The sequence below is a fragment of the Salvelinus sp. IW2-2015 genome, linkage group LG26, assembly GCF_002910315.2.
Source record: "Salvelinus sp. IW2-2015 linkage group LG26, ASM291031v2, whole genome shotgun sequence".
Taxonomy (NCBI): Eukaryota; Metazoa; Chordata; class Actinopteri; order Salmoniformes; family Salmonidae; genus Salvelinus; species Salvelinus sp. IW2-2015.
Window position 1 is genome coordinate 42,081,330 of NC_036866.1, and position 27,438 is coordinate 42,108,767.

The 27,438-nt window shown below is 45.0% G+C and overlaps 1 protein-coding gene across 3 annotated transcripts; it reads left to right on the plus strand.

The window, feature by feature from the left end:
* The first annotated feature begins 1,719 nt into the window (after positions 1-1,719).
* LOC111952291 (zinc finger C3H1 domain-containing protein) lies at positions 1,720-27,438 on the plus strand. Of its 3 annotated transcripts, XM_023970851.1 has the most exons (35): positions 1,720-2,465; positions 2,852-3,310; positions 3,475-3,668; positions 5,152-5,542; positions 5,754-5,977; positions 6,613-6,739; positions 6,936-7,027; positions 7,102-7,281; positions 7,581-7,742; positions 8,715-8,861; positions 9,026-9,141; positions 9,782-9,925; positions 10,018-10,192; positions 10,973-11,110; positions 11,379-12,005; positions 12,185-12,294; positions 12,412-12,543; positions 12,666-12,787; positions 12,964-13,065; positions 13,182-13,310; positions 13,523-13,703; positions 15,234-15,420; positions 16,841-17,032; positions 17,240-17,477; positions 17,766-17,871; positions 21,278-21,476; positions 23,154-23,248; positions 23,409-23,516; positions 23,764-23,868; positions 24,256-24,421; positions 24,595-24,695; positions 24,981-25,082; positions 25,294-25,333; positions 26,179-26,241; positions 26,380-27,438. In XM_023970851.1, exons 1-35 carry the CDS (start codon positions 1,925-1,927, stop codon positions 26,515-26,517), a joined length of 6,333 nt encoding a protein of 2,110 aa, XP_023826619.1. In that variant the 5' UTR covers positions 1,720-1,924; the 3' UTR covers positions 26,518-27,438. The 3 variants fall into 3 exon arrangements, with proteins under 3 accessions (XP_023826619.1, XP_023826617.1, XP_023826618.1); XM_023970849.2 differs by having other exon boundaries at positions 26,179-27,438; XM_023970850.2 differs by having other exon boundaries at positions 6,613-6,721; positions 26,179-27,438.

The following is a 27,438-nucleotide window of genomic DNA, read 5'->3' on the forward strand; positions in this document are numbered from 1 at the left end:
AGCCTGCACCTGCGACCAATACATTTTCACGACATCGTCTTCAAAGTAGGCACATTTTGCCCAAAAAAACGCAGACATGGCAATCCTGGATGGGCATCTTTGTTGGGCATGCGCAATCAGGACATGGGGGGGATGGAAATAGTCTGGGCAGCCATTTGCTTAACTGTTCAGGAGTCTTATGGCTTGGAGGGTAGAAGCTGTTTAGGAGCCTCTTGGAACTAGACTTGGCACTCCGGTATCACTTGCCGTGCGGTTGCGGAGAGAACAGTCTATGACTAGGGTGGCTGGAGTCTTTGACAATTTTTAGGGCCTTCCTCTGACACCGCCTGGTATAGAGGTCCTGGATGGCAGGAAGCTTGGCCCGGTGATATACTGGGCCGTCTGCACTACCCTCTGTAGTGCCTTGCAGTCGGAGGCCGAGCAGTTGCCATACCAGGCAGGGATGCAACCCGTCAGGATGCTCTCGATGGTGCAGCTGTAAAACCTTTTGAGGATCTGGGGACCCATGCCAAATCTTTTCAGTCTCCTGAGGGGGAATAGGTTTTGTCGTGCCCTCTTCACGACTGTCTTGGTGTGCTTGGACCATGTTAGTTTGTTGGTGATGTGGACGCCAAGGAACTTGAAGCTCTCAACCTGCTCCACTACAGCCTTGTCGATGAGAATGGGGCATGCTCGGTCTTCCTTTTCCTGTAGTCCACAATCATCTCCTTTGTGTTGATCACATTGAGGGAGAGGTTGTTGTCCTTGCACCACACGGTCAGGTCTCATCGTTGTCGGTGATCAGGCCTACCACTGTTGTGTCATCAGCAAACTTAATGATGGTGTTGGAGTCGTGCCTGACCGTGCAGTCATGAGTGAACAGGGAGTACAAGAGGGGGCAGAGCATGCACCCCTGAGGGGCCCCCGTGTTGAGGATCAGTGTGGCAGATGTGTTGTTACATACCCTTAGCACCTGGGGGTGGCCTGTCATGAAGTCCAGGATCTTCAAAATAGCATGGTTGGTTAAGAGCCAATAAGACGGCAACCCTCCCCTCCGGCGCCATCGTAATTGGGGAAAGTAGTGGTATGTGTTAATTGTAGGGGTACCCATGCGGCTGGGCATCAGATATGTCCTGTGTGAGAGAGGCAGGTTTAGGTTTCCAGAGTTAGAGTACTGCAGAAGTTGTCATATGCTGAGGCATTGAAGAAAGTAGAGGAAGATGGGTCCACGGGGTAGTAGAACTGTACCAGTACAGAGGGATAAACCAACAAGTGATATATGTTTCAGTAAGATTTAATTTTTGGCATTTATAGCAATAGTTATCAACTGTACTGCAGGGATGGAACGTACATCGCTGAAAATAGAGTTTGTGGTGGCACAGGCAGAGAGGTATTTGGTTATGTGAGATTTGACGTCAGAAGAGTTACAGGGTGTGTTGAGTGGTGGTGTCCCATCCTGAAGTAGGACTAAATAGATTTAGATATTGGAGTATTGTATATATATTATTATTCATATTTTTATTTTAAAAATGTATAATTGTGAATGTAATGCTTGATGGTAGGGTATTTGTTTTATTTATTTACTTTTTCAAGCATAGTATAAGGGAGTCTAGTAGGTGGCGGTAATGCAACATTTATTGGATGCCAACCGCGGTTAAACCTCATCGAAGAAGAAGAAGTCCGCATACGTGCCTTTGGAGCTCCACCCAAGCGAGGCATTTGACGTGTTGCATAGCGTCACAAATTAACATCGGCCCCCCCTCAACTTCTGCGGTGGAACTTCCCCAGGCTTCAAGCAGAAGAAGGGAGAGAAATAGCGTAGTTAGCGTTATATTCTTTAACGTTGGCGTAACAACACAATAATACATCCAAGTTTGTAATTACAAACATATGTTGTGCGTTTAAGTACCAGTCTAACTAAGGTAATACCTCATTACTCTACAAAATGGATTCAAAGTCAAGCAATCGGTCTCCGACGGACGAAGGGGAGCTGGAAGACGGGGAGATATGCGATGATGACACCGACGAAAAGGTGCTTATACAGCAGGATACAATGAGGCCTAGTAGTACGAACAACAACTCATCACGAAATACACGGAAATCGAAGCCATCGGCGCGAAGTTTACCACCTCTTATGGGTAGCCAGCCTACAGATTTTCGACTCTTAATGCCATACAACCGTGGACCTCATTCGCACAGTCCCTTCCCCCCGAACCACAGACAGCAAAGCGGACCCGACCGGCCGCCGCCACTGGGGCCTCACTGTGACCAGAGCCCACGTTCCAGCTTCTGGGAACGAAGTCACACAGCCCTGGGTCGATTTAGGCACCGGTGGAAACCAGACGATGACGGTCGCGGGGATTGGGGACGTGGAGGCTGGGGAGACGGATGTGGTGGAGGGAGAGAGACTGGTAGGGTTCCCCCCGGCCGTTATGGGCCCGGAGAGAATCACAGTAACAAGAAAGAATCTCCCTCGAGAAACAAACGTATCCTTTGGCATTCATCTCATGGCATCTGTATGATTGTAAAGTGTGTGATGCCATGTTGCTGAAGGTAAAAGCCTAACAAACGTAACCACACATTGTAACATATTTCTCTGTTTGGCTGTTGTACTAGCCTTGATTGTAGTTACCATATCGCCTCTAGCTAACAATATATCTGCCATTTTGTAACAGTTGATTTTACACCGTATTTCCCTCCCTGCCATCAAAGCTCAATTGATTGGTAACATTTTGAATTAGAAACAAAATACTTTGTGCTGTTGACCTGGAAATGGATTTTTGGATCTAAATACATGTTGCTATTAGTGTCAGTCTTTGTATGTCGTAATCAAACTCATTAATTGTGCATTTCCTTCACTTCATGAATTCAGAGAAGGTAATGATGGGGAGGAATCAGGTAAGAAACAAGCAGTTGATGCACCACAACGCTGCCAAAACCGAGAATGGTGTTAACGAGAGCTTTGAGGACCTGCTCACCAAGTACAAACAGATTCAGCTGGAGCTGGAATGTATTAGAAAAGAAGAAAACATGGTTCTGAAGCCCGAAGAAGACCTGCCGGCTCTGAACGAGTCTGAGGTTCCTGCCAGCAATCCCCAGACCGAGCCATTACCCGACACTAACAGTATTCCCAATGACAGCACTGCGGAGGAGAAGAAGGTATTTCAGGCGTTCAACCTCAAACCTCTACGACAGAAACTCCTCACTCCTGCAGAAATTGATGCCCTCAAAACGAAAACGGAAAAGAAAGATCCGGAGAAAGAGGACAGTGACATGGAGAGTGAAAGAGGTCCAGTTGAACCAGTTGCTACCCCGCTTGCTATTCCCAAAGGTGTGTACCAAAGCCACGATACAACACAAGTCTGCAGCAATGGCTACAGTGGTGGTAATTAACTAAGGAAACATTGTGAAGCAGACTTGACTATAATCAATTATGTATTGTTTTATCAGCCACAATGTTTAAGACCCTGTTTGTGTTGTCTACTGACTATTTAGGAGAAGAGGAAAAGGAGGAGAAAGATGGGTTGAAGAAGGAGGCGAAAGAGAAAGTGGAGAAGGACGCAACAATCTGTGTGTGCTGCAGCAGCAAATCTGAGGACCCGAAGAAAGAGGGGGAGACGAAGTATTCGAAAGTCGGTTGTGTGTGCTGCAGCGAATCATCAGAGGACTCCACTCCATCCCCTGTCAAGGTAGGCATCTGTTAAAATTAGGGCCGTCAAAGTTAACGCGCTAATAATGCGTGACGTGTTTATCGGCGCACATTTCTACCCCTCGCGTAACCTTTTTAAGCGTGCGTGTTTCCGCACTGACCACCTTAGGCCAGAACACCACACGAAACACAGCTGCAGCCGATGCTTGTGCCTTTACGTTGCTGAAGACCACGTGCCTCTAACCCAAATCACCTAAAGTTATGCCCGGTATTACCAGAGCTATGTTTTTTTTCTTTCTGCCGCTGTTTGCGCATGTCGCAGGCAGTTTTAAACTACTTGTGAACATTGTGTAGCTAGTTAGTCATGTTACCTAGCTAGCAACCTGATAACTTGACCACTGGTTAGGCTATGCACACATTTGGATGGCACAGGAAAAATTGAAAAGGAATAGGCTACTCGAAGAGATTCTTCCAAGAGTGGGGTGTGTGGGAGTATGTGAGAGAGGGTGTGGGAGAGTGTAGGCCTATGTGTGTAAAGTTATCTGAACACTACAGATGGTTACAGTGTTTTCATAACATTGTTGGACAAGATTTAAAGCTCTTGGTACTTTGTATCCGTAGAGCCAGTTTTCTTTCTCCCTATAGTCCCACTCATTTAGTATGCCTGAAGCTTTGGTACGTGGTATTTTATTAGGATCCCTATTAGCTGTTGAAAAGCAGCAGCTACTCTTCCTGGGGTCCACACAAAACATGAAACATGACATAATGCAGAACATTAATAGACAAGAACAGCTCAAGGACAGAGCTACATATCTAGGTCGAATAGGGGAGAGGGGTTGGGCCGTGAGGTGTTGCTTTATTGTTGCTTTATTGTTGTTTTTTAAAACCAGGTTTACTCTTTATTTGAGCAATACAAGATGGAAAGGAGTGCCATGCAATAATGGCTCTATATAATACTGTACACTTTCTTGGATTTGTTCTGGATGCGGGGACTGTGAAAAGACCCCTGTGTGTTGTGCACAAGTGTTAAACTTAAACATTGATAAGAGGGAGTAGGCCTACTTAAACATTGTGAGCATTAACAGCTGGCTGAATATTACTGTTACTTTTGTGTTTATGGTGAAAATGCTATTCAAACATTCTGATGTAGATAATTTTGTGTTTCCATCCCTTGCAATCAAAACATAGTATGTCTAACTCAATATACTGATTCTTAAATGGAAAGATCTTTCTTTAGGGCAAAATTTGAGCAAATTCTGAAGTTGTGATTAATGCCATTAACTCAATTCACTATTTTAATGGTTTGACAGCCCTAGTTAAAATGTTTTATGTCAAGGCATTAGGCTTTATCTTGTTTAAACTGGTTTAGACACAAATGTTGACTTGAGATGTGGAAATGTCCTTTGACACAATGCATACTTGCGAAAGTTGAGTTGCATTGTTTTCAAGTTAGGAGCCAGGTCATCTGGCCCTTAGGTCATTCCTATTTAAAATCCCATTATAATTACCCCCCCCCCCCGCAGCCTAAAGTGAAAGGGAGCAATGAAGACGAGGAGCTGTCTGAGCTGCAGCTGCGTCTCTTGGCCTTGCAGTCAGCCAGCAGGAAGTGGCAGCAGAAAGAACAGCAGGTAATGAAGGCGAGCAAGGAGAAGATCACCAACGCCAAGCCTTCCAAGGAGAAGATCACCAACGCCAAGCCTTCCCAGGAGAAGATCACCAGCTCTACATCCAGTGCATCCAACCCACCCGAAAGAGGCAGAGTCACCACCAGGTCTGCCTCCTCTGCTGCCTCGGAGAAGGCCAAAGCTCTGGCCAACAAGCCCCAGGAGAAGGCCAAGGCTGGGGCTAAGCCTCCAGTGGAGAAGAGCAAAGCTCCGGTCAAGGGGTATCCAGGGAGGAAGATGGTCAGCCCAGGTGAGGAGGGCCTTTCTGCTTTGTCAGATACAAACTGTCCTCAATGTTAGCACCAAACGTTCCATGAAACTGACATTCTAGTCTTGGAACATTTGGTGCCAACATGGAGTATATTAGATTTCTAAAGCTCAAACTTGAGTTTACAAAACTGCTTATGTATTGCTTAGGCTTTTCTCCAAAAATGTCCCCCCTCTTGATTCCTGTACCCCAGGCTCGGTGGCCAAGCAGACGTTCCGGAAGCAGCAGTTGAGGACCTGGAAGCTCCAACAGCAGAGAGACCAGGACGAGCTGCGGAGACAGGAGGAGGAGGAACGCCGCAGGAGGGAGGAGGAGATCCGCAAGATCCGGGATCTGTCCAATCAGGATGAGCAGTACAACCGCTTCATGAAGCTGGTCGGGGGGTCCAAGCCGCCACTGCCGCGCAATCCGAGCAAGGTAAGAGGGAGAGAGAGAGTTCCTGTCCAGAAACCCATCCTAGACCCTAGCCCAGGGGTGTCAAACTCACTTTGACCCGCGGGCTGCATTTGGTCTTCAACGAGGGCCGCACTTAAAATGTATTATATTTCCTTGCTGGCAAAATGGCAAAATATAAATCCTCTATCCATCGCTTTGAATTGTTTTATGTTTCATGAGTATCTAGCTTTCGTTTTGATGGCTGTTAGTAATCAGGACATAGTAAAGAGACTATAAATGTTGGTCCATTATCATTTTTACCGTTTCAATTTGGTTTTAGTCATTTTAATGTTTAAAATCGTAAAAAATAAATAAATAAAAAAACTCAAACCACTCGCAGTCCAGAATGCCCTAGCCCCTACTCCCTAGGCACTTCAAGTAGCTTCGAAAGGATTGGATATGAGTATGTAATATGGAGGTGGCTCTACCTTGCCGTCTGATATACTTGGTGAATTTTTCACCATATTGCTTATCGCTTATCCAATCGTTACAGATCTACACAAGTGGTTATGAGGCAGGGGCCAGTGATGGGGATCTGTGTCAGAAATGTTCACTTTCCCAGATAAGAGAAAGACTGAGAAAATGTTTAAGTTAATATGTCTATTTGTCCCTCTCAGTCCAGAGACAGCGACCACACTAGGAAGTCTTCTGGTAAACAGGGATTGGACACCTCAGGGAACCTTTACCAGTATGACAACTACGACGAGGTTGCCATGGATACTGACAGTGAGACCAATTCTCCGGGTGAGCAATCAGCTCACCTGCGAATGCACTCACAGCACTATTCAACCTTTCTGAAGGTGTTATATAGAACCCATCCTACATCGTGGAAGGATTGTATGTAGGGACATGGTCATCAATCCATGCCGCTTTTGTGATGTTTGACAGTTATTTCTGTCAGAATCTGATTGGCTAAAATTCTGTTCTTGTCTCTTTCCAGCGTCTTCTCCAGTACATGATCCATTCGAGGTCCCAGGATGTTTCACTCACATGCACATGCCTTTCCCCGTGGACTCCCCTCAATACAGAATTGTACGTTCCACTCTAAACTCTAAACCATGCTTCTCTTATAGGTGAAACTAAACAGCTTTCCTCTTTCTTTCCAGGATTTGGGTCAGCCGCGTTTCCTGTCCGTCATTCCGTCCGCGCCCCCTCCACCCTTACCCCCAATGCCCCCACCCCCGGATGAGCTAGAGCCGCCCCCCAAGCCGCCGTTCGCTGACGAGGAAGAGGAGGAGGAGATGCTGCTCAGAGAGACCTGCCTCATGTCCATGGTCAACAAGAAGGTGGTACTTCCTGTGGTACAACACTAGATGGCGCCACAGGAGCGTAAAGTGACATGCCCGTGTTATCTGTGTTGTTTTAGGAGTAGGTCATACTCTAGAAAGTGAATTCAGCTCAACAGAAGGATGCATCTTTTTCACTCTGTTAATTTACAGGTGTTGAACAATGCTAATTTATCTCGTTACCCTGCTATATGAGATGGGCAACTCAATCGTGATATTTTCCATTACTACAGCAAATGGTTGTCTTTGAACAGTGGGCTTGGTGAGTCTGGCTTTAACAATGTCTTCCTCCCCCTTAGGAGATTACCCTTGACAGCGGCCCCCCCTCTCCCTCCCCCCTGGTCAGTCTGGTTGAGCCGGTGCCCATAAGCAACCGGAGTGTGGTCAGCCTCAACACAGCACCCCAGCCACGAAACAAAAAGTACAGCCGCGGGCATCACCACCCCAGGCTCCCACTGGTGGTAAGGATAATAACACAATGGAGATAATATACTACAGGCTAATACATAGTTGTTACTGAATTAACCAGGGAACATGTTCATCTGTACTTTATAGTCAATTTTAGTTCCTGTTGGCTTTCAAACCAAACCTAAACATTTTAAGGAAATCCAGCGTTGGGTCGGTAACCGAAAGGTCGCCGGTTCGACTCCCCGAGGTGACTAGGTGAACATTCTGTTGATGTGCCTTTGAGCAAGGCACTTAACCCTACTTGCTCCTGTAAGTCTCTCTGAATAATAGCGTCTGCAAAATGACTAAAATGTGCATTTCTTAAAACCCACAATGTCCTGAATAGTGTTCTTTCTTTGACACTTTCAACCACAATATTCCGGATGGCATTCATTCTGTTCACCTACATTATAAACACAGCCATGGAAGTATGTTGAAGCAACAAGTCAGTAGATTCGCAAATGAGTTTCTTCTCTGATCATCTTGCACGTGCTGAAAATATAAATATTTTTGTTAATATGCTATATTTTTGTTAAAGAACTACATATTCTGCTTTTTTTTGCAGCTAAATTGTGTAAAACAGGACTTTGGAAGCCACAGGTATCTTTGTCCTCAGTAACGCCATGTGGTGTCTTATAAGACCAATGGCTTAGAACTCGCGCTGTGATTGCTATAGGAAAACACTCGTGGATCCCTTCAGCAGGACATGTGTTCCCAATGACGCCCGGCCTCAGTTATGTTCCCAGAGTCCATGAACAATAAGCTCATCTTCGACTGCATCCCAGGGCTCGTATTCACTAAGAGTAGGAGGGCTGACATAGGATCAGTTTTGCATTTCAGATCATAATGAATAAGACGGGGGGGGGATCTGATCGTAACTTGACACTCCCACTTTGTGATGAATTGATTTGGAGCCGTGAAGTCCGCGCCCGTTCCTCGCGATGACCCATTTTTAAATTCATACTTTTTATTGTTCCCCCCGCCAGCTCCCTCGGCACAAGGCGGTGGTAGTCCAGCTCAACGGTTCAGACGACAGTGACTCGGACACGGAGGCCTGCGGCAGCTCTACACAGACGCAGTTTGTCTTCGGAGGCCTGGAGTTCATGATTAAGGAGGCCCGCAGGTCTGCAGAGGTACGTCTGAGTGTGGCCCAACAGTTTAGCCTCCAGGACCTCCTCTCAATGTGTATGTGAATGGCAGAATTCTAATTTGAGTTGCTTGCAAGTGTGCTAATTGTATATGATCTGAGGGGGACGGGCAGTTGATGCTTTTTTATTTTCTCTCTCTGAACATCTAGGCCGCAAAAGCCAAACCGACGTCGGGGTCTGAGGAGAAAGATCCAGTCAGAACTCCGGAGGCTCTATCTGATGCCAAGAAGGCGGAGTATCGTCTGCTGAAAGAAGAAATAGCCAGGTATGGTTTCCCCAGAAGATGACCTAGTGACGTAGTTTTTCTACCCAGGCGCTATCGATGGCTACAACCATTCATTAACACGCGTAGCTATATCCAAGGCACCAAGGCGAGGAAGGATGTTCCTTTAAAATGTGAATGGTGGCACGCTATGGACTACAAATGTTCCTTTAAAATGTGAATGGTGGCACGCTATGGACTAGAAAGGGTCCTTTCATTCGTTATACCCGCGGTCTTGGAATTCCTTCCAAGCCGAACCTAAAACAGGACCTGGTGTCTCTGGAGGAGGTCAAAGGACAAATGGATGAACAGGTTGTTGAGACATGTCGTTGCCACTAGTTTGCGTTGCCTTATGTAAGGAAGCATGTTTCACTTCACGCACATTCCTGCGTGCGTGCGCACACACACACACTGTTTGTTTGCTGTTGTATTTGTGCTGTTGCCAGTGTCTCCTGTCTGTGTTGTCCGTTTTTATCTTAGTATTTATTTTTTTATGCTGGCCCCCGTCCGCACAGGAGGCCTGTTGCCAGGCCGTCATTGTAAATAAGAATTTGTTCTTAATTGACTAGCCTGGTTCAAATCAAGGTTAAAATAAAAACACTGACAAAAATGTCTCACTGTTTTATTTGTTTTCTAACTGCAGTAGGGAGAAACAGAAGGTTCTGATGGACCACAGTCCCAGAGCTGTGTCCTCTCCTGCAGGCTCTGATCCCGATGTGGACTTTGCTGCCAAGGCAGCGGCCAAGCTACAGCTGACCGAGGCAGAGACCAACCTGACCAAACACAGGTGAGGCCCCCAAACACATTGGTATTTTCAGTAGTTGTCTCACATTAGGAAATCACTCGGACTAATGGTTTCTCCCCTTTCCCTCCTCCCAGAAACCTGCTTCTGAAGGACGACGGCATTCTGAGGCAGCTCTTACAGCAGGAGCAGAAGAAGAAGGAGGCGTTGAAGGTGGCTGAGGCCAAGGTGGCCAAGCTCAAAGAACAGCTCCTTGCCTCGGAGAAGATAGTCAGCGCCAACAAGACCCTCCTCAACAGGCTCCAGGAACAGGTGTGTCAGTTAGGGAGGAACCCAGGGGAAATGAAACTGAAAGGGAATGAAGTTTGAAGTAAACTTCAATTCTCCTTTGCGTGTATATAGCAGGTGTGGTCACGCCTTCTCCTTGGAGGGCTACTGGGTGTGCCGTCTTTCACTCTCAACACACCTGATTCAGCTAATTAAGGTTCTGATGAGTTATCATACTGTTTTAGCTCATCTGTCATTTACACGGAGTACACCAAACATTAGGAACACCTTCCTAATATTGAGTTGCACCCCTCCCCTTTTGCCCTCAGAACAGTCTTAATTCGTCGAGGCATGGACTCTACAAGGTGCCGGAAGCGTTCCACAGGGATGCTGGCCCACGTTGACTCCAATGCTTCCCGCTGGTGTGTCAAGTTGGCTGCATGTCCTTTGGGTGGTGGACCGTTCTTGATACACACGGGAAACTGTTGAGTGTGAAAAACCCAGCAGCGTTGCAGTTCTTGACACTCGAACCGGTGCGTGTCAAGAACCGGTGTGTCTCACCTACCGTACCCCGTTCAAAGGCACTTAAATATCTTGCCCATTCACCCTCTGAATGGCACACACACACAATCCATGTCTCAATTGTGTCAAGGCTTAAAAATCCTTCTCATCTACACTGATTGAAGTGGATTTAACAAGTGACATCAATAAGGGATCATAGCTTTCCCCTGGATTCACCTGGTCAGTCTGTCATGGAAAGAGCAGGTGTTCCTAATGTTTTGTTTCCACCCGTTAACGTCTGTCACGTATGTTCCCGCCCTATAGGTTCATCGTGTTCAGCTCCGTGTGTCGGTGAAGAAGAACCACAGCTTGAAGCTGCAGAAAGAGATGGTCCAAGCCCAGGCCGCCGCAGGCAGAGAGCCAGGGGGTCAGAAACGACGCACGGACGTCAGCCACCCCTCGGTGAGCATCACAACGTACCGACCCACACTATACTATTCCGGAGCCCTTACTTGTTGTTTGATAAAACATAGAAACGTGTTCAAGGCCTTGTCAAGTAGGGCACAACATCGTAACATTGCTTTGAAGTGGAAAATGTGTGTTATTGGCCTTGTAACACCACCTCTGTTTCGAAAGTCTTCTCCCATTTCCTTTCAACTGCACACAACCCAGCCATAAGTAAAAGCCAGTGTTCTCTAAACAGTCTCTCTTCCCTGCCTCCATTCTACAGCCTGTGAAACGTCTGCGGGTGGAAGTCTCTGTCGCCCCCCGCGGGACTGAACGCCACTTCGCCGACCTCCTGGCCCAGAAGCAGCGTCTGCAGCTGCTGGAGTCAGAGTACGCCCTAAAGATCCAGAAACTGAAGGAGGCCCAGGCCCTCCACAACCGAGGAGCCGTCCCCGAACCCCCGCCACCCCAGGCCACCTCCACCCCAATCCCCAGGGCTCGCCAGCCCAGTGCCCCTCCCACCAGCCCCTTCCCTTTGCCCCAGCCATCCCTGCACGACCTCACCCAGGATAAACTCACCCTGGTCAGCAGTGAGGACATCACTGAGACTGAAGACAGCGACATGGAACTCGCCGCTGCAGCCGTGCCCGCCGCCTCCACCCAGAGTGTTCGCAGACGCTCTTTCAGAGAGACGGGCGCCTTCACCAAGCCTAAACTGGAGCCCGGTGGGACTGGGCTGGTCAAGGATTGTCCAGCCAAGGTGAAGGCCCCTGGGCCTGGGGAGCTGTTCTTAGGGCTGGAGGTGGAGGCCCTGCAGACGATGGACAAGCAGCAGGCCAACCTAGGAGAGCTGCTGCTCGGGGAACTACGGGCGCTAGGTGGCACTGTGGAGAAACCTCCAGCTGGGAAGGTAAAGCAGAATATAACTGAAACCTACTCGCACTGAATTCAAATAGCCTTTTGTTGTGATTTCAAATGCTACTTAGATGGTTATGTAGAGTTTCTGGACTAGCGTTCAACACACACGTCCTGTCTGGAACTGTTTTCCATTCATTCTCCATGCGAAGACTGACATGTTTTAATGTTCAGGTGATAGAGGTGGATGTAGACATAATGGCTGCCCAGTCAAGCCGTGCTGAGCTAAAGCCTGTCCCGTTCGGACAATATCGCAGCCCTCTCCTGGTCTTCAAGTCTTACAGGTAGGTGGCTACTTCACTGCTAGGCCGTCTCCCAATTACACATTACCAGTGCTAAGAATGACCTTTTCAATAAGAACCTCTCGCCTTTTCCTCTTCTCGTTTTTTGCCTTTCTTCAGGTTCAGTCCGTACTTTCGGACCAAGGAGAAGTTATCACTCAGCTCTGTGTCTTACAGCAACGTTGTCGTGCCCAAAAAGTGTTTCTGCCGCTTCGACCTCACAGGCACATGCAATGACGATGACTGCAAGTGGTAAGTCGGGCTTCTTAGTGTGTGTGAACATGCATGTGAGTCTGTGTTCATTTCTGTTTCATTATAATCACCCCACCTCATTTGGGTGATCTGATGTTGGTTTCTCCTGGTCTGTTTTCTAGGCAGCATATGAGAAATTGCACTTTCGGTGGAAACCAGCTTTTCCATGATATCCTGTCGTACAACCTGGCCTTGATTGGCTGCTCGGAGAGCAGTACTACTGATGACATCAGTGTTGCCACAGGTAACAGAACCACACTGCATCGGGCAATATTGAAATGCCATTAAGTTTAGAATTTATGGATTTGGCGATTTAATAATGCACGTTTAAAAAAAATCTTAAACCTCTTACTCCATGATAAATACATGTTTGAGACTTTCACTGACAACGTTAGTTGTGCCAATGTTGCTTCTTTACAGAGAAGTATTTAAAAAAGCTCTTTGGGACAAATAAGGATCGCATGGGAATGGACCAGAAGGCCGTCCTACTGTTGAGCAAAGTGAATGAAAGCAAAAGACATGGTGAGAGATTCTTCCTTTGTTTTATCTCCTATTCACTCAACAATGTGTTGTTAGTTTAAGGAACCTGCTCCACAATAGAAGCATTCTGACTCTAGTCTAACTTGTGTTTTGTCTAGTCCCTCCCTTCACAACATGTAAGGATCTCCGGAGGTGGAGGCCTCAGCCCACTCGCCAGGCCAGCCCAAGCGCAGGGGACGACAGCGGGGACGAGTGTGCAGACGCCAACCCTGGTCCGGTCAAATACGGTGAGTCAGTCAGTAGGTTCATCTCCCGACAACAGACCACAACGGACGAGCAGAATTACAACTGATCTGAAGCGCAGTGTAAATGGAAGCGGCACGAACACAGCAATTGCTCCGCTTCAATTGTGCAGAACACAACCGTTTGAGTTTTTCCCCCTGGAGAGTTTCACCGATATCCTTTTGCTCTTTGTCGTTTTTTTTTATCATTGTCATAGACGGTTGTTTCAAGAGGAGTTTGTCTGCTGCCATGGATGTGTGTGTGACCCCAGACGACAAGCGCTACTTCATTAGTGAGACCGACGACATATCTAACCTGGAGACCAGTGTCCTGGAGAGCCCCCGCAACGCACAGCTGTGGATCAAACTGGCCTTCAAATACCTCAGCCAGAAAGAAACGTATGTATGACCCTCTACTCAAGGCATACTCAAATCTGGATCTGGTGTGTCAAATAGTTGTTTTCTTGGGTGATGAATGTGTATCAGATTGGATATGTATCATACAGTACCAGTCCAAATGTTTGGACACACCTACTCATTCAAGTGTTTTTCTTTATTTTTACTGTTTTCTCCATTGTAGAATAATAGTGAAGACATCAAAAAAACTATGAAATAACACATGGAATCATGTAGTAACCAAAAAAGTGTTAAACTAATCAGAATATATTTTATATTGAAGGTTCTTTAAATTAGCCACCCTTTGCCTTGATGACAGCTTTGCACACCGCTTGGCATTCTCTACCAGCTTCATGAGGTAGTCACCCGCAATGAATTTCAATTAACAGGTGTGCCTTGTTACAAGTTAATTTGTGGAATTTCTTTACTTAATGCGTTTGAGCCAATCAGTTGTGTTGTGACAAGGTAGGGGTGGTATACAGAAGATAGTCCTATTTGGTAAAAGACCAAGTCCATATTATGGCAAGAACAGCTCAAATAAGCAAAGAGAAACAGTCCATCATTACTTCCAAGACATGAAGGTCAGTCAATCCGGAACATTTCAAGAACCTTGAAAGTTTCTTCAAGTGCAGTTGCAAAAACCATCAAGCGCTATGATGAAACTGGCTCTCATGAGGACCGCCACAGGAAAGGAAGACCCAGAGTTACTTCTGCTGCAGAGGATAAGTTCATTAGAGTTACCAGCCTCAGAAATTGCAGCCCAAATAAACAGACACATCTCAACATCAACTGTTCAGAGGAGACTGCATGAACCAGGCCTTCATGGTTAAATTGCTACAAAGAAACCACTACTAAAGGACACCAAAAATAAGAAGAGACTTGCTTGGGCCAAGACACATGAGCAATGGACATTAGACCGGTGGAAATTTGTCCTTTGGTCGGAGTCCAAATTTGACATTTTTGGTTCCAACCGCTGTGTCTTTGTGAAATGCAGAGTAGGTGAACGGACGTTTTCAACATGTGTGGTTCCCACCGTGAAGCATAGAGGTGGTGGTGTGGGGGTGCTTTGCTGGTGACACTGTCAGTGAGTTTATTTGGAATTCAAGGCACACTTAACCAGCATGGCTACCACAGCATTCTTCAGCGATACACCATCCCACCTGGTTTGCGCTTAGTGGGACTATAATTTCTTTTTCAACAGGACAATGACCCAACACACCTCCAGGCTGTGTAAGGGCTATTTGACCAAGGAGGAGAGTGATGCATCAGATGACCTGGCCTCCAGGTCAAAAGCTCTAAGGGTGGCTACTTTTGAAGAATCTCAAATATAAAATATATTTAGATTTCTTTTAAAACTTTTTGGGTTACTACATGATTCCATATGTGTTATTTCATAGTTTGTCTTCACTATTATTCTACAATGTAAAAGTAAAGAAACCCTTGAATGAGTAGGTGTGTACGAACTTTTGACTGGTACTGTATGTTTTGTAATATAACGTGATATAAGTATTGTATTATGTTGCTTCCCTGTAGCTCAGTGGCAGAGTGCCTGGATGCTGCGTTGAACACGCTGTCTCGTGCCCTGGAGGACAACCGGGACAACCCAGAGATTTGGTGCCACTACCTGTCTCTGTTCTCCCGCCGCGGGAAGAGGGACGAGGTGCAGGAGATGTGTGAGATGGCTGTTGAGCACGCCCCCGACTACCAAGTCTGGTGGAGTGTAAGTTCTCATGTCCAACCTACTCTCTGCAGCAGTGTTCACCAACCAGTCAATCTTCGAGGCATTCCTAGTCGATCACCAAACATTGCTGTAGAAACGCCAACGATAAAAGCATGCAGGTGGTAGGTGCACTTGATCCAGAAGCTTTGCGCCCCGGGTAGGCAGAGTGTTGGCATTTTGAACCATTTAATTTGTCTGAAAAGTCAAACTCTGCCTGCCCGGCAGACCTGGAGGTCTGTGGCTAAATCGAGTGCGCCTACTGCGCTGGCCAATCAGATAGCCCAAATCGATTTGCCTACCTACAGCTGCCACAAACCTGGCCACAGCAAAGTTTAATACTAGCCTACGTGAGATTTCATTACTTTTAAAACCATGACCAGAGACTGTCAAAGAATACAGCAAAGGGCTGCTGTTTAAAAAAAAAAAGATGTACCTTTTCTTTAATTAGGCAAATCAGTTAAGAACAAGTTCTTATTTTACAATGACGACCTAACCCGGACAATGCTGGGCCAATTCTGAGCCGCCCAATGGGACTTCTGATCACGGCCGGTTGTGAGACAGCCTGGGATCAAACCAGGTTCTGTAATGACCCCTCTAGCACTGGGATGCAGAGCTTGAGACCGCTGTACCACTCGGGAGCAATGAGCGAGTTCATGTGTACGTTCTTTCAGTACTGTCAACACTGTTTTTATTCAACACTATTACCCAACATAACATGCTTCTAACTACTTCCACTGCAGCTGCAATGAATGAGTAGCCAAGTGTATCGATAGTCCAGCGTTAAAAAGAAATAATCATTCTTAGCAGCTCGTCGTGTCTATTTTAATATTGAGGAGTAGGCCTATTTCACTTTCTCTGGTCATAGGAACAACATGAATTTGTGCACGAGGCAGATGTGGTGCGACTCGTGTTTTGCCATCAGGTGGAAGACGGGTCCCCTCTTTGGTCGGTTTGGCCGGAGGAAAGGAAGGAGAGAGCAGGGACCGTGAGAGAGCAGACCCTCTGCTGTTTTCCCTCCCTCCGCTGAGACTAATGCCGCGTTCAAGACAACTGGGAACTCGGAAAATAATGAGATCCGACTGGGGGAAAATCTTTTGAATGGTCATCCAACGCGGGCATGTTTCTAGAGCTCTGACTTTCCAACCTGAAGATCACTGATGTCATGATTTGACCCAGAGTTCCCAGTTGTCTTGAAAGTACCATGACCATCATATCCAGTAAAATAAAATAAAAAGCTAATTATTTCAACTTACGCTGCGCTGTGCCTCGCAAGAGCTACACCAACTGATCTATTTAGTTATCAAAGCTCGAGTTCTGAAATATAAACTGGTCTGAGAATAATAATATTAGCAGGCCAGGCATGTAGCCAATATGCTGTTATGGTGTATTAGGTCTAAACTACCCCCCCCCCCCCCCCCAGTACCTAACCATGGAGAGCTCGTTTGAGGGGAAGGACTATGTGTGTGGTCGTCTGCTGCAGTACCTACTGGACTGTTCTTGGACTAGTGGTTTCTCTGAGAGGCTCTCCTTCCAGTTGCTGGAGTCTCTACTCTACAGGGTCCAACTCAGCGTGTTCACCGGCCGGCTACAGAATGCCCTGGCCATCCTACAGGTAAGCAACTGCGAAGACATAACACGAGAGCGCCAACAATCTAGCTGCACACATCAATTCCCGGGGCAATTCCAAGTCATATGGCATCTTTTTTTCCGCCATCAAGCCAAACCGATTTAATACCTCTTGAATTTGCTACTGCAACACAAAATGCACAAGATAATCAAGGGCAAACAATCACCTCTCTGGCATCCCTGTTCATTTCAGAATGCCTTGAAGTCGGTCACTGAGCAGTGCATTGCTGACCACCTGACCGCGAGGGACCGCTGCCTAGTCTGGCTGTCCTTCATCCACCTGACAGAGTTTGACCGCCTGCCGGCCAGCTTGTATGACCCAGCCAACTCCAACCCTTCCCGGGTGGTAAGCACAGAGTCCTTCGCCCTCCCCTGGAGAAAGCCGCTCGACGTCCGCACCGAGCCTGATACACTTATCGCTGTGTTCGAAGGTGAGCTTTCACCATCGCCACGATTCAACAACTCACATGGAAACTGTCCCATGTTTTTTTACAGGTCTTTTACTTCGCTTTTTCACACAGTCTATAAATGTTCACTTTGTCCACAGTTACTCATGGTAAATGTAGTTTACTTGCCTAAACATTTTACGCTTTCAGTTCGACTATTTCCACTGTTACTTATTACATTTTTCTACAATTTACAATTACTGCCACATTGATGTTAATGTAGTTTACAGCTGAGAGGGGCATTGATTTCATTCTTGTTTTTTTCAACGCTAGATGCAGTACGTCAGTGCACAGACCAGACTCTGCCTCCCAGTGAGAGAACTCTGGTCTGTCTGCCTCTATACACAAACCTCATCGCCTGCTACAGCCTGCTGGGAAAGTAAGCTCAACGCTAACATTCTGCTAGCTGGGGGGGGTGTGTGTGTGTGTGTGTGTGGCCCCAATAAAATCTGTCTTGTGTGTAGTGCTGGGCGGTATACCGTATTTTACTATATACAGGTATTGATGCACAGACCGATTTGGGTTTTTACTTTACCTTCTATAATGGTATTTCAGTGTTTGGTTTGATAAATGTGATACGCAACTTCCGACACGTGTAATGGTTTTGTTTTTACATACTGAGCAAAAATATAAACGCAACAATTTCAACGAGTTACAGTTCATATAAGGATGTCAGTTATATCAGTAAATTTAAATAAAGGAACTAGCCCCTAATCTGTGGATTTCACATGACTGGGCAGGGACGCAGCGATGAGTGTGTCTGGGAGGGCACAGGCCCACCCACTGGTGAGCCAGACCCAGCCAATCAGAATTAGTTTATTACAGACAGAAATACTCCTCAGTTTCATCAGCTGTCTGGTTGGCTAGGTCCTGGGCTGCCTTTATGGTAGCGAAATGAACATTAAATTGTCTGACAACAGTTCTGGTAGACATTCCTGCCGTCAGCATGCAAATTGCACGCTCCCTGGAAACTTCAGACATCTGTGGCATTGTGACAAAACTGCACATTTTAGAGTGGCCTTTTATTGTCCCCAGCACAAGGTGCACCTGTGAAATGATTTTGCCGTTTAATCAGCTTCTTGATATGCCACACCTGTCAGGTGGATTATCTTGGCAAAGGAGAAATGCTCAGTAAAAGGGATTTATATAAATTTGTGCACAAAAGGAGAGAAATAAGCTTTTTGTGCATATGGAACATTTCTGGGACCAACACTTTACATGTTGCGTTATATTTTTGTTCAGTATAGTTTGTGTGTTTGCTACTTGGGTTGTCTCTCTCCTTCCACATGCCACTTCCCCATGTCAGTCAAGAAGAGTAGAATTGCTCAAGCACTTGGTTTAAGTTGAACAGTATAATACGATCAGAATGGAGAGAGCCCCATTTGAAATCACTTACTTTGTCATCTAGTGTACATTATATGTGGACACCTGCTCATCGAACATCTTATTCCAAAATCATGGGCATTAATATGGAGTTGGTCCCCACTTTGCTGCTATAACAACCTCTACTCTTCTGGGAAGGCTTTCCACTAGATGTTGGAACATTGCTGCGGGGACTTAATTCCATTCAGTCACGAGAATTAGTGAGGTCAGGCACTGATGTTAGTCGATTTAAGCCTGACCTCACTAATTCTCGTGACTGAATGGAATTAAGTCCCCGCAGCAATGTTCCAACATCTAGTGGAAAGCCTTCCCAGAAGAGTAGAGGTTGTTATAGCAGCAAAGTGGGGACCAACTCCATATTAATGCCCATGATTTTGGAATAAGATGTTCGATGAGCAGGTGTCCACATATAATGTACACTAGATGACAAAGTAAGTGATTTCAAATGGGGCTCTCTCCATTCTGATCGTATTATACTGTTCAACTTAAACCAAGTGCTTGAGCAATTCTACTCTTCTTGACTGACATGGGGAAGTGGCATGTGGAAGGAGAGAGACAACCCAAGTAGCAAACACAAACTATACTGAACAAAAATATAACGCAACATGTAAAGTGTTGGTCCCAGAAATGTTCCATATGCACAAAAAGCTTATTCACCCAGGTAGGGTTTTTCTTTTAATTTTACTATTTTCTACATTGTAGAATAATTGTGAAGACATAAACTATGAAATAACACATGGAATCATGCAGTAACCAAAAGTGTTTTCTATTAGAAAATCTTAAATGCTTGACAGCTTTGCACACTCTTGGCATTCTCTCAACCAGCTTCACCTGGAATGCTTTTCCAACAGTCTTGAAGGAGTTCTCACATGCTGAGCACTTGTTGGCAGATTTTCCTTCACTCTGCGGTCTAACTTATCCCAAACCATTTCAATTGGGTTGAGTTCGGGTGATTGTGGAGGCTAGGTCATCTGATGCAGCACTTCATCACTCTCCTTGGTCAAATAGCCCTTATACCACCTGGAGATGTGTAGGGTCATTGTCCTGTTGAAACACAAATGATAGTCCCACTAAGCGCAAACCAGATGGGATGGCGTATCGCTGCAGAATGCTGTGGTAGCCATACTGGTTAAGTGTGCCTTGAATTCTAAATACATAGGCAACAGTGTCACCAGCAAAGCAGCCCCACACCTCCTCCTCCATGCTTCACGGTGAGAACCACACATGCAGAAATAATCTGTTCACCTATTCTGCGTCTCACAAAGACACGGCGGTTGGATCCAAAAATCCCAAATTTGGACTCAACAGACCAAAGGACAGATTTCCACCGATCTAATGTCCATTGCTTGTGTTTCTTGGCCCAAGCAAGTCTCTTATTTTTATTGGTGTCCTTTAGTATTGGTTTCTTTGCAGCAATTTGACCATAAAGGCCTGATTCATGCAGTGTCCTATGAACTGTTGATGTGTCTAACTCTGAAGCATTTATTTGGGCTGCAATTTCAGAGGCTGGTAACTCCAATGAACTTATCCTCTGCGGCGTAGGTCATTCTGGGTCTTCCTTTCCTGTGGTGGTCCTCATGAGAGCCAGTTTCATAGCGCTTGATGGTTTTTGCAACTGCACTTGAAGAAACTTTCAAAGTTCTTCATTTTCCTGATTGACTGACCTTCATGTCTTGAAGTAATGATGGACTGTTTTTCTTTGCTTATTTGAGCTGTTCTTGCCATAATATGGACTTGGTCTTTTACCAAATAGGACTATCTTCTGTATACCACCCCTACCTTGTCACGACAACTGATTGGCTCAAACGCATAAGAGTGAAAAATTCCACAGATTAACTTTTACCAAGGCACACCTGTTAATTGAAATGCATTCCAGGTGGCTACCTCGTGAAGCTGGTTGAGAGAATGCCAAGAGTGTGCAAAGCTGTCATCAAGGCAATGGGTGACTACTTTGAAGAATCTCAAATATATAGAATATATTTTGATTTGTTGAACAGTTTTTTAAATATTATTATTTTTTTTTGGTTGCTACATGTTTCCATATGTGTTATTTCATAGTTTGTCTTAACTATTACTCTACAATGTAGAAAATAGTAAAAATAAATAAAAACCCTTGAATGACTAGGTCAACTTTCGACTGGTACTGTAGATGGTAGTTCATGAACCTAGGGTGGCAACACACACTCATAAATATTTAACTTTTATTATTAAAAAAACATAAAATAAGTCATTAAAATATCATGACATTTTGGTCTTATCGCCCCTTCCCTACTTTAGTGTTTGGACAAGAAAGGTCTTAATGTGTTTGCGTATGTGGTTGGGTGGCTGTGTGTGTGTGTCATTAAACATTCTACTAATATCTACTTGCTAGTCTTAACTTAAAACTGACTTGCACCCCGTAGGTACGATGCGGGCCTGGAGCTGTGTGAGTCCCTGTTGGCGCTGTGCCCGCAGTCCTGTGTCCTGTTAGATGCCCTGTCAGGGCTCTACGTGGGGAAGGGGGACTGTGAGCAGGGTGTCTGCGTGTGGCTACGGGCTCTGTCCCAGTGTCCACACAATGCAGAGGTCTTCTACCACACTTGCAAGTTCTTTATGGCACAGGTCAGTCTGTCTGTTAGTGGGTTGGGTGGCACTCCTGGTCATTTCAAATGTTATATATCCCTTTAGGGGCAATTAAGAAGGGCATAGTCAATTTACATGTAGTGACATTTGTGTTTTTTTTGCACTAAGATTCTTCGTGACCTAGCTAACCTACAGTGCCTTCAGAAAGTATTCATACCCCTTGACTTATTCCACATTTTGTTGTGTTACAGCCTGAATTCAAAATGGATTAAATATAAAACAAATTCTCACCCATCTACACACAGTAGCCCATATTGACAAAGTGAAAATATGTTTTTAGGAAATCTTCCAAATGTATTAAATTCAATACAGAAATATCTAATTTACATACGTTTTCACACCCCCGAGTCAATACATGTTAGAATCAACTTTGGCAGCAATTACAGCTGAGTCTTTCTGGGTAAGTCTCTAAAAGCTTTTCACACCTGGATTGTACAATATTTGCACATTTTGTAATTTTAAAAATTCTTCAAGCACTGTCAAGTTGGTTGATCATTGCTAGACAGCCATTTTCAAGTCTTGCCATAGATTTTCCAGACAGTTTAAGTCAAAACTAACAAGGCCATTCAGGAACATTCAATTGCGTCTTGGTAAGCAACTCAAGTATATTTTCGGCCTTAGATTATTATCCTGCTGAAAGATGAATTCTTCTCCCGTTGTCTGTTGAAAAGCAGACTGAACCAGGTTTTCCACTAGGACTTTGCTTGCGCTTAGCTCTATTCTGTTTCTTTTTATCCCTGAAAAACTCCCTAGTCCTTGCTGATGACAAGCATACCCATAACATGATGCTGCCACAACCTTGCTTGAAAATATGAAGTGGTATTCAGTGATGTTGGATTTGCCCCAAACATAATGCTTTTTATTCAGGACATAGTTAAATTCTGTTACATTTTTTTGCAGTTTTACTTTAGTGCCTTACTGCAAACAGGATGCATGTTTTGACATATTTTTATTATTTTCACTTTGTCATTTTAGGTTAGTATTGTGGAGTAACTACAATGTTGGTCCATCCACATCCATTATACTATCCACATCCATTAAATAGTTAGTCACCATTTGACCTCATGGTGAAATCCCTGATTGATTTCCTTCCTCTCCGACAACTTAGTTAAAGGATGCCTGTATCTTTGTAGTGACCGGGTGTATTGATACACCATCCAAAGTGTAATTAATAACTTCACCATGCACCAAGGGATATTAGATGTCTTTAGGTGCCCTTTGCAAGGCATTGGAAAACCTACCTTTGTGGTTAAATCTTTGTTTGAAATTCACTGCTCTACTGAGGGACGTGTATGTGTGGGGTTCAGAGATGAGGTAGTCCTTCAAAAATCATGTTCAACACTATTATTGCACAGAATCCATGCAACTTATTATGTGACTTGGTAAGCATTGTTTTCTTCTCCTGAATTTGTTTAGCCTTGTCAACGAAGGGGTTGAATACTTGAATCAAGACATTTCAGCTTTTTCATTTTGAATTCATTTGTAAAAAAAAAAATGTCAAAACATAATTCCACTTTGACATTATTGGTATTGTGTGTAGGCTAGTGGCAAAATCTCAATTGAATCCATTTTAAATCCAGGCTGTAACACAATAAAATGTGGAAAAAGTCAAGGGTGTGAATACTTTCTGAAGTCACTGTATGTGTCTCTGAACAGGAGAAGTCAAGTTGCATCACTCCTCTGTTCCGAGAGTTTGTCCTGTCTTTCTGTGATGGGGAGAGAAGTGAACAGAAACCTGTGGATGTGCTACGGTAGGACATTTCCTCCCAGAACTTAAGCAGGAATGAGTGTCCTAACTCTCTTAACTTAAAAAAACAACCTGACTTTTTGTAAACCAAGTTGCTTCCTTTTTGTAGAGGGGTATATGGTTAAATGTTTAATGAATTAATGCAATCGCCATGTCTTTTGAAGGTACATCCTTGGTATTCCAACAGAGGACATCCTAAGAGGCCCAGTTATCAAAAAGCAACTTCAAGAGCAGCTTAGTCACCAAAAGCCTTACCTGAACCTCGTCCACTGGTAAGTATTGTGCTGTACTGCGCTGTGATACGCTGGCTGACCCTACACTACACATAAGCCCAGTTCTTTTTCATATATGGCAGTTCAATGCACCATCGGTAACATTTACCGGTAACAGTTTATAATAAGGTTACCTTTTCATAAAGGTTTTTAGAATGAGGTTATTCATTCATTCATCAATACAATAAAACAAGATAAGTCATTTCATACAGTCCGAGACAGTGTTGTGTTTTCTGGTGTCTTGCAGTCTGTGGCAGTGGGTGCACGGTAGTGTTGGGGAGGCGATGGATGCTTTCGAGAGAGCCCTGGGAGCCGTAATGCAGCTAAATGTCCTTCGAAAGCTATGGATGGAGTGAGTCAAGTCTTACAATGTCTTACACCAACTCCTTAACGTGCGTCTGTTTCATCCTCTCACCCAGTATCGCCATAAGGATAGTACTATCGTTCCATGGGATGATGGGGCCACATCTGGTGAGAGTCAAGCCAGATCTAATGCTCCTTTATAGCCATGATGAACAGGCACACATACAATAAAAGGGTTCACAAGTGGGAGCACAGGATTTCATCAGGATGACTTTGCATCCAATCAGAAGGCCTTACCAACTAACCAACCACAGTGTGATTGGGTAGCGGCTATCTTCTACTCAGCTTCTGACGGGCTGCCTTAGCATTAGCAAACGTCCAGGTGGGGGTATGCCCAGAGACCTACCCGAACTAACCTTTTTACTGTTCTCTCCAGTTATCTCCTTTTTACCAGCAGTAAGCTAGCCGGGAGCCCCTCCAACGGCAGAGAGCTTCGGATGTTATCAGACCTGGTCCAGCGTTGCCTAGTAACTGTCCCTTCCAGGCTAGAGGTTCCGTTCAGCTCGGCCCAGTACTGGAGCTGCTTCAGATTTCACAACAAGGTAATAGAACCGCAACTGGACTTGTCTTCACTATGACGACTGATCAGATGAGCCCCAATGACAAAAATAAATCCAGAGAGCCAATGTTGATCAAGAGGGGTCTAAGAAGTTGAATCGTTTTGTTAGCGTTTGTGGTATTTGAAATGTGCAACTGCAAACTTCTCCACACTCAGGTTATGTTCCACTACCTGAGCTGTCTGCCCCAGTCCCAGCACCCCCATATCCTGGAGAGACTAAAATACACCATGCCCACCAACGCTGAACTGGCCCTGAGGTACCCAAAGCACCTGACACTACCGGCCTAAACCTGTTGTAAACTAGTCCCGCTTGCTTTGACATGGACAGAGGGTGATAGAAGTTGGAATATATTCAAGTTGGAACTGTTTTAGAGCCTTATTGTTGTTTAATCTCTGTTAGTTACTGGTTGTAATGTCAAGTTATCTGCTTGTGGAATTTATTATTATCTAGGTTAGTGTTATAACTGCGGCTCCGGTCTTATTTTGTTGTCTAGGCTGTATTCTCCAGACGATTAGGTTAGATTTTTGTTGTTGTTGTGTAGGTTGCTGCATCAAGAATGGCAGGACGGAAATATAGAACATCTGAAATTCCAGGCCAGAATGTTGAGCAGTAGCATTCCAAACTATCTGGCCAACTGGAAAATGTAAGTCCAAACTTTCTCCTGCGCTGTGGATTATTATTATACGGTGATTATCTTTCTAGATGGTTTCTCACTGTTCTGATGCACTTTTCAAATGCACTTTTTCACATTAAAAAAATGCAGCTTCTGTCCTGCTTCAATCGCAGCTTTGAAAAGCCGCTGCACTTGAATTGCGGTTATAGCTGACAGGCTTTTGTGCTGTGTTTCTCGGCAGAGCGATCGCTGTGGAGAGGGAACTCAAGGAGCGCTCCGAGGTGAGTTAGAGGGGGCAATGAGCGAAGTGGGTAGGGGCAGTGAAAGAAGGAAAGACTAGTTGGGCAAAAATAGAAGCGCAAAAGACTGGTTAGGGCTCTACGCTGACCTATTTTAAAAGGAACATGTGTGCGCCTAAGTTGAAAAATGTAGGGGCACACAAATGTAGGACCACAATGAAAAACATTTGACGTAACAAGCTGTTTTCTTTGTAGTAATGGTGCAAGCATGATGGTCATGAATCTGCGCTCAGTGTATTCTCCATGGGCTGCGGTACAGTGAAATAGTCATTGCAACTACTGGTGAACTGGTGCTCGTCGCACAGCCAAATATTCCGGTGCGTACGCGAGTAAAATGGATTGACTGTAGAGCCCGGCTGGTAAGGGAGTGGATGGGTGAAGGTTAAAGTTTAGGGAGAGGGATATGACAGTAAGTTAGCAGGGGGTTGTGTGAATGTACACTATATCATGTATGTTGCTCTGTTAACATGTTGATGACTCTGCTGCTGTCCCAACCTCTTGTCAGTGTTTCGCTTTGCATATTTACCTTGACCCAGCTGTCCCATAATCTTCCCTTCATTTTGTTGTAATCTATTTCTTCCCTACAGGCTGTTGTCAGTGTTCGCCACAATGTAATGTATGACAGTTAAAAGGCTTACAACTGACGTTGGGGACAAACTGGAATGGTTGGATTTTGTTGCTCGGTAACAGTTTGGTCTATTAGAGACAAACTAAACTAGTTACTAAAACCACTGACCTCATTCCACGCTCTTTCTCCTGTTTTGTCCTTGTCCTCCGCTAAACTGACATGTGGCTCCCGCGTTTGGTATTTTTGTTTGTTTTTGTAGGTCCGGCTTCTTTATCAGCAAGCCCTGCAAAAGCTTCCACTGTGTGCCACCCTATGGAAAGATGTAATTTCCCTCTCGGTTACTATCTCTCTGAAACGCACACACTTCTCAACAAAAAAAGTTTGTTTTTTGTCCCACCTGGGAGATAATGCACGCATGTTCACCTCCCCCCCCTTCCCCCTCCTCTCTCTCCCTTTCCAGCGTCTGCTGTTTGAAGCTGCGGAGGGAGGTAAAACTGATAAACTGAGGAAACTTGTTGACAAATGTCAAGAGGTGGGAGTGAGTCTAAGTGAGCCCCTAAATTTAGGCTGGAGCAAAATGGAGGGAGAGGATCACTGAGGATAACCACCCCCACCCCCTCAAAAACTAAAAAAAGGTTAAATCTAAGTCCAATCAGACCAGACCACTGCCTAGGTTAGCCAGAGAGAGAGGGGCAGACTCTAGAGGCAGACCCTCCCGCAGTAGGACTGTCTCCAGCCGGGAAATGTCTGTGGGCAGGACGGTTGCTCGCTCATCACCGAAGCCAATGAATGAACTCCCTCCCTGTCCAAACTCTGGGCCACGCACTCAGGGTTATATCACCTTACATCATGTACGTAAGTATAGACCTGCTAACTAAGTGACACGTCTTTGTTTTTCCCTTTTTAATTTACATGTTCCTTTTTTTTTTTCTCATGTCACTTAATTTTATTTTTACCTTTACGTACGGGGTTGAAGACTTGACTGACTATGGCATCCTAACTGGGATGTTGACGTGCGTCTGTCTTGAGTGTTTTTAAAGGAGGTTTTCCCCAAAATAGTGACGCTCGCTGCTGCCTTCTACAGTATGTAACTTTTTGTTCCAGTGTCTCCCAAGGGAAGAGATCAAATTACCTGTTTATTTCGCTATTTGTTTTAATAAGTGATTAAAAAAAACATTAACAATCGCATGAAAATTAAAGGGCTGGCCATGGTGACGTTAAAATGGCTGCCTGCAAAAGTATTTATTTGGCCCCTCATCATTGTCCCATGTATTTTTGAGACTGCTGAATGCTGTGATATCCCCTCTGCCAGACAATCGATCAGCGGGGAAGACCCTTTAAACACATCACCAGGCGAGGATAGTCACAAACATCTAGTTTAAATGTTCTCATGTGCAATTTTGTTTTTGTCAAAAATATATTACAATGATTAGGCTATTTGAGAGGCGCCAAGGATGAGTGTTTCAACAGTTTTTGTATGTTGAATTTGAATGTGTTTATATTAAATTATCTAATGAAA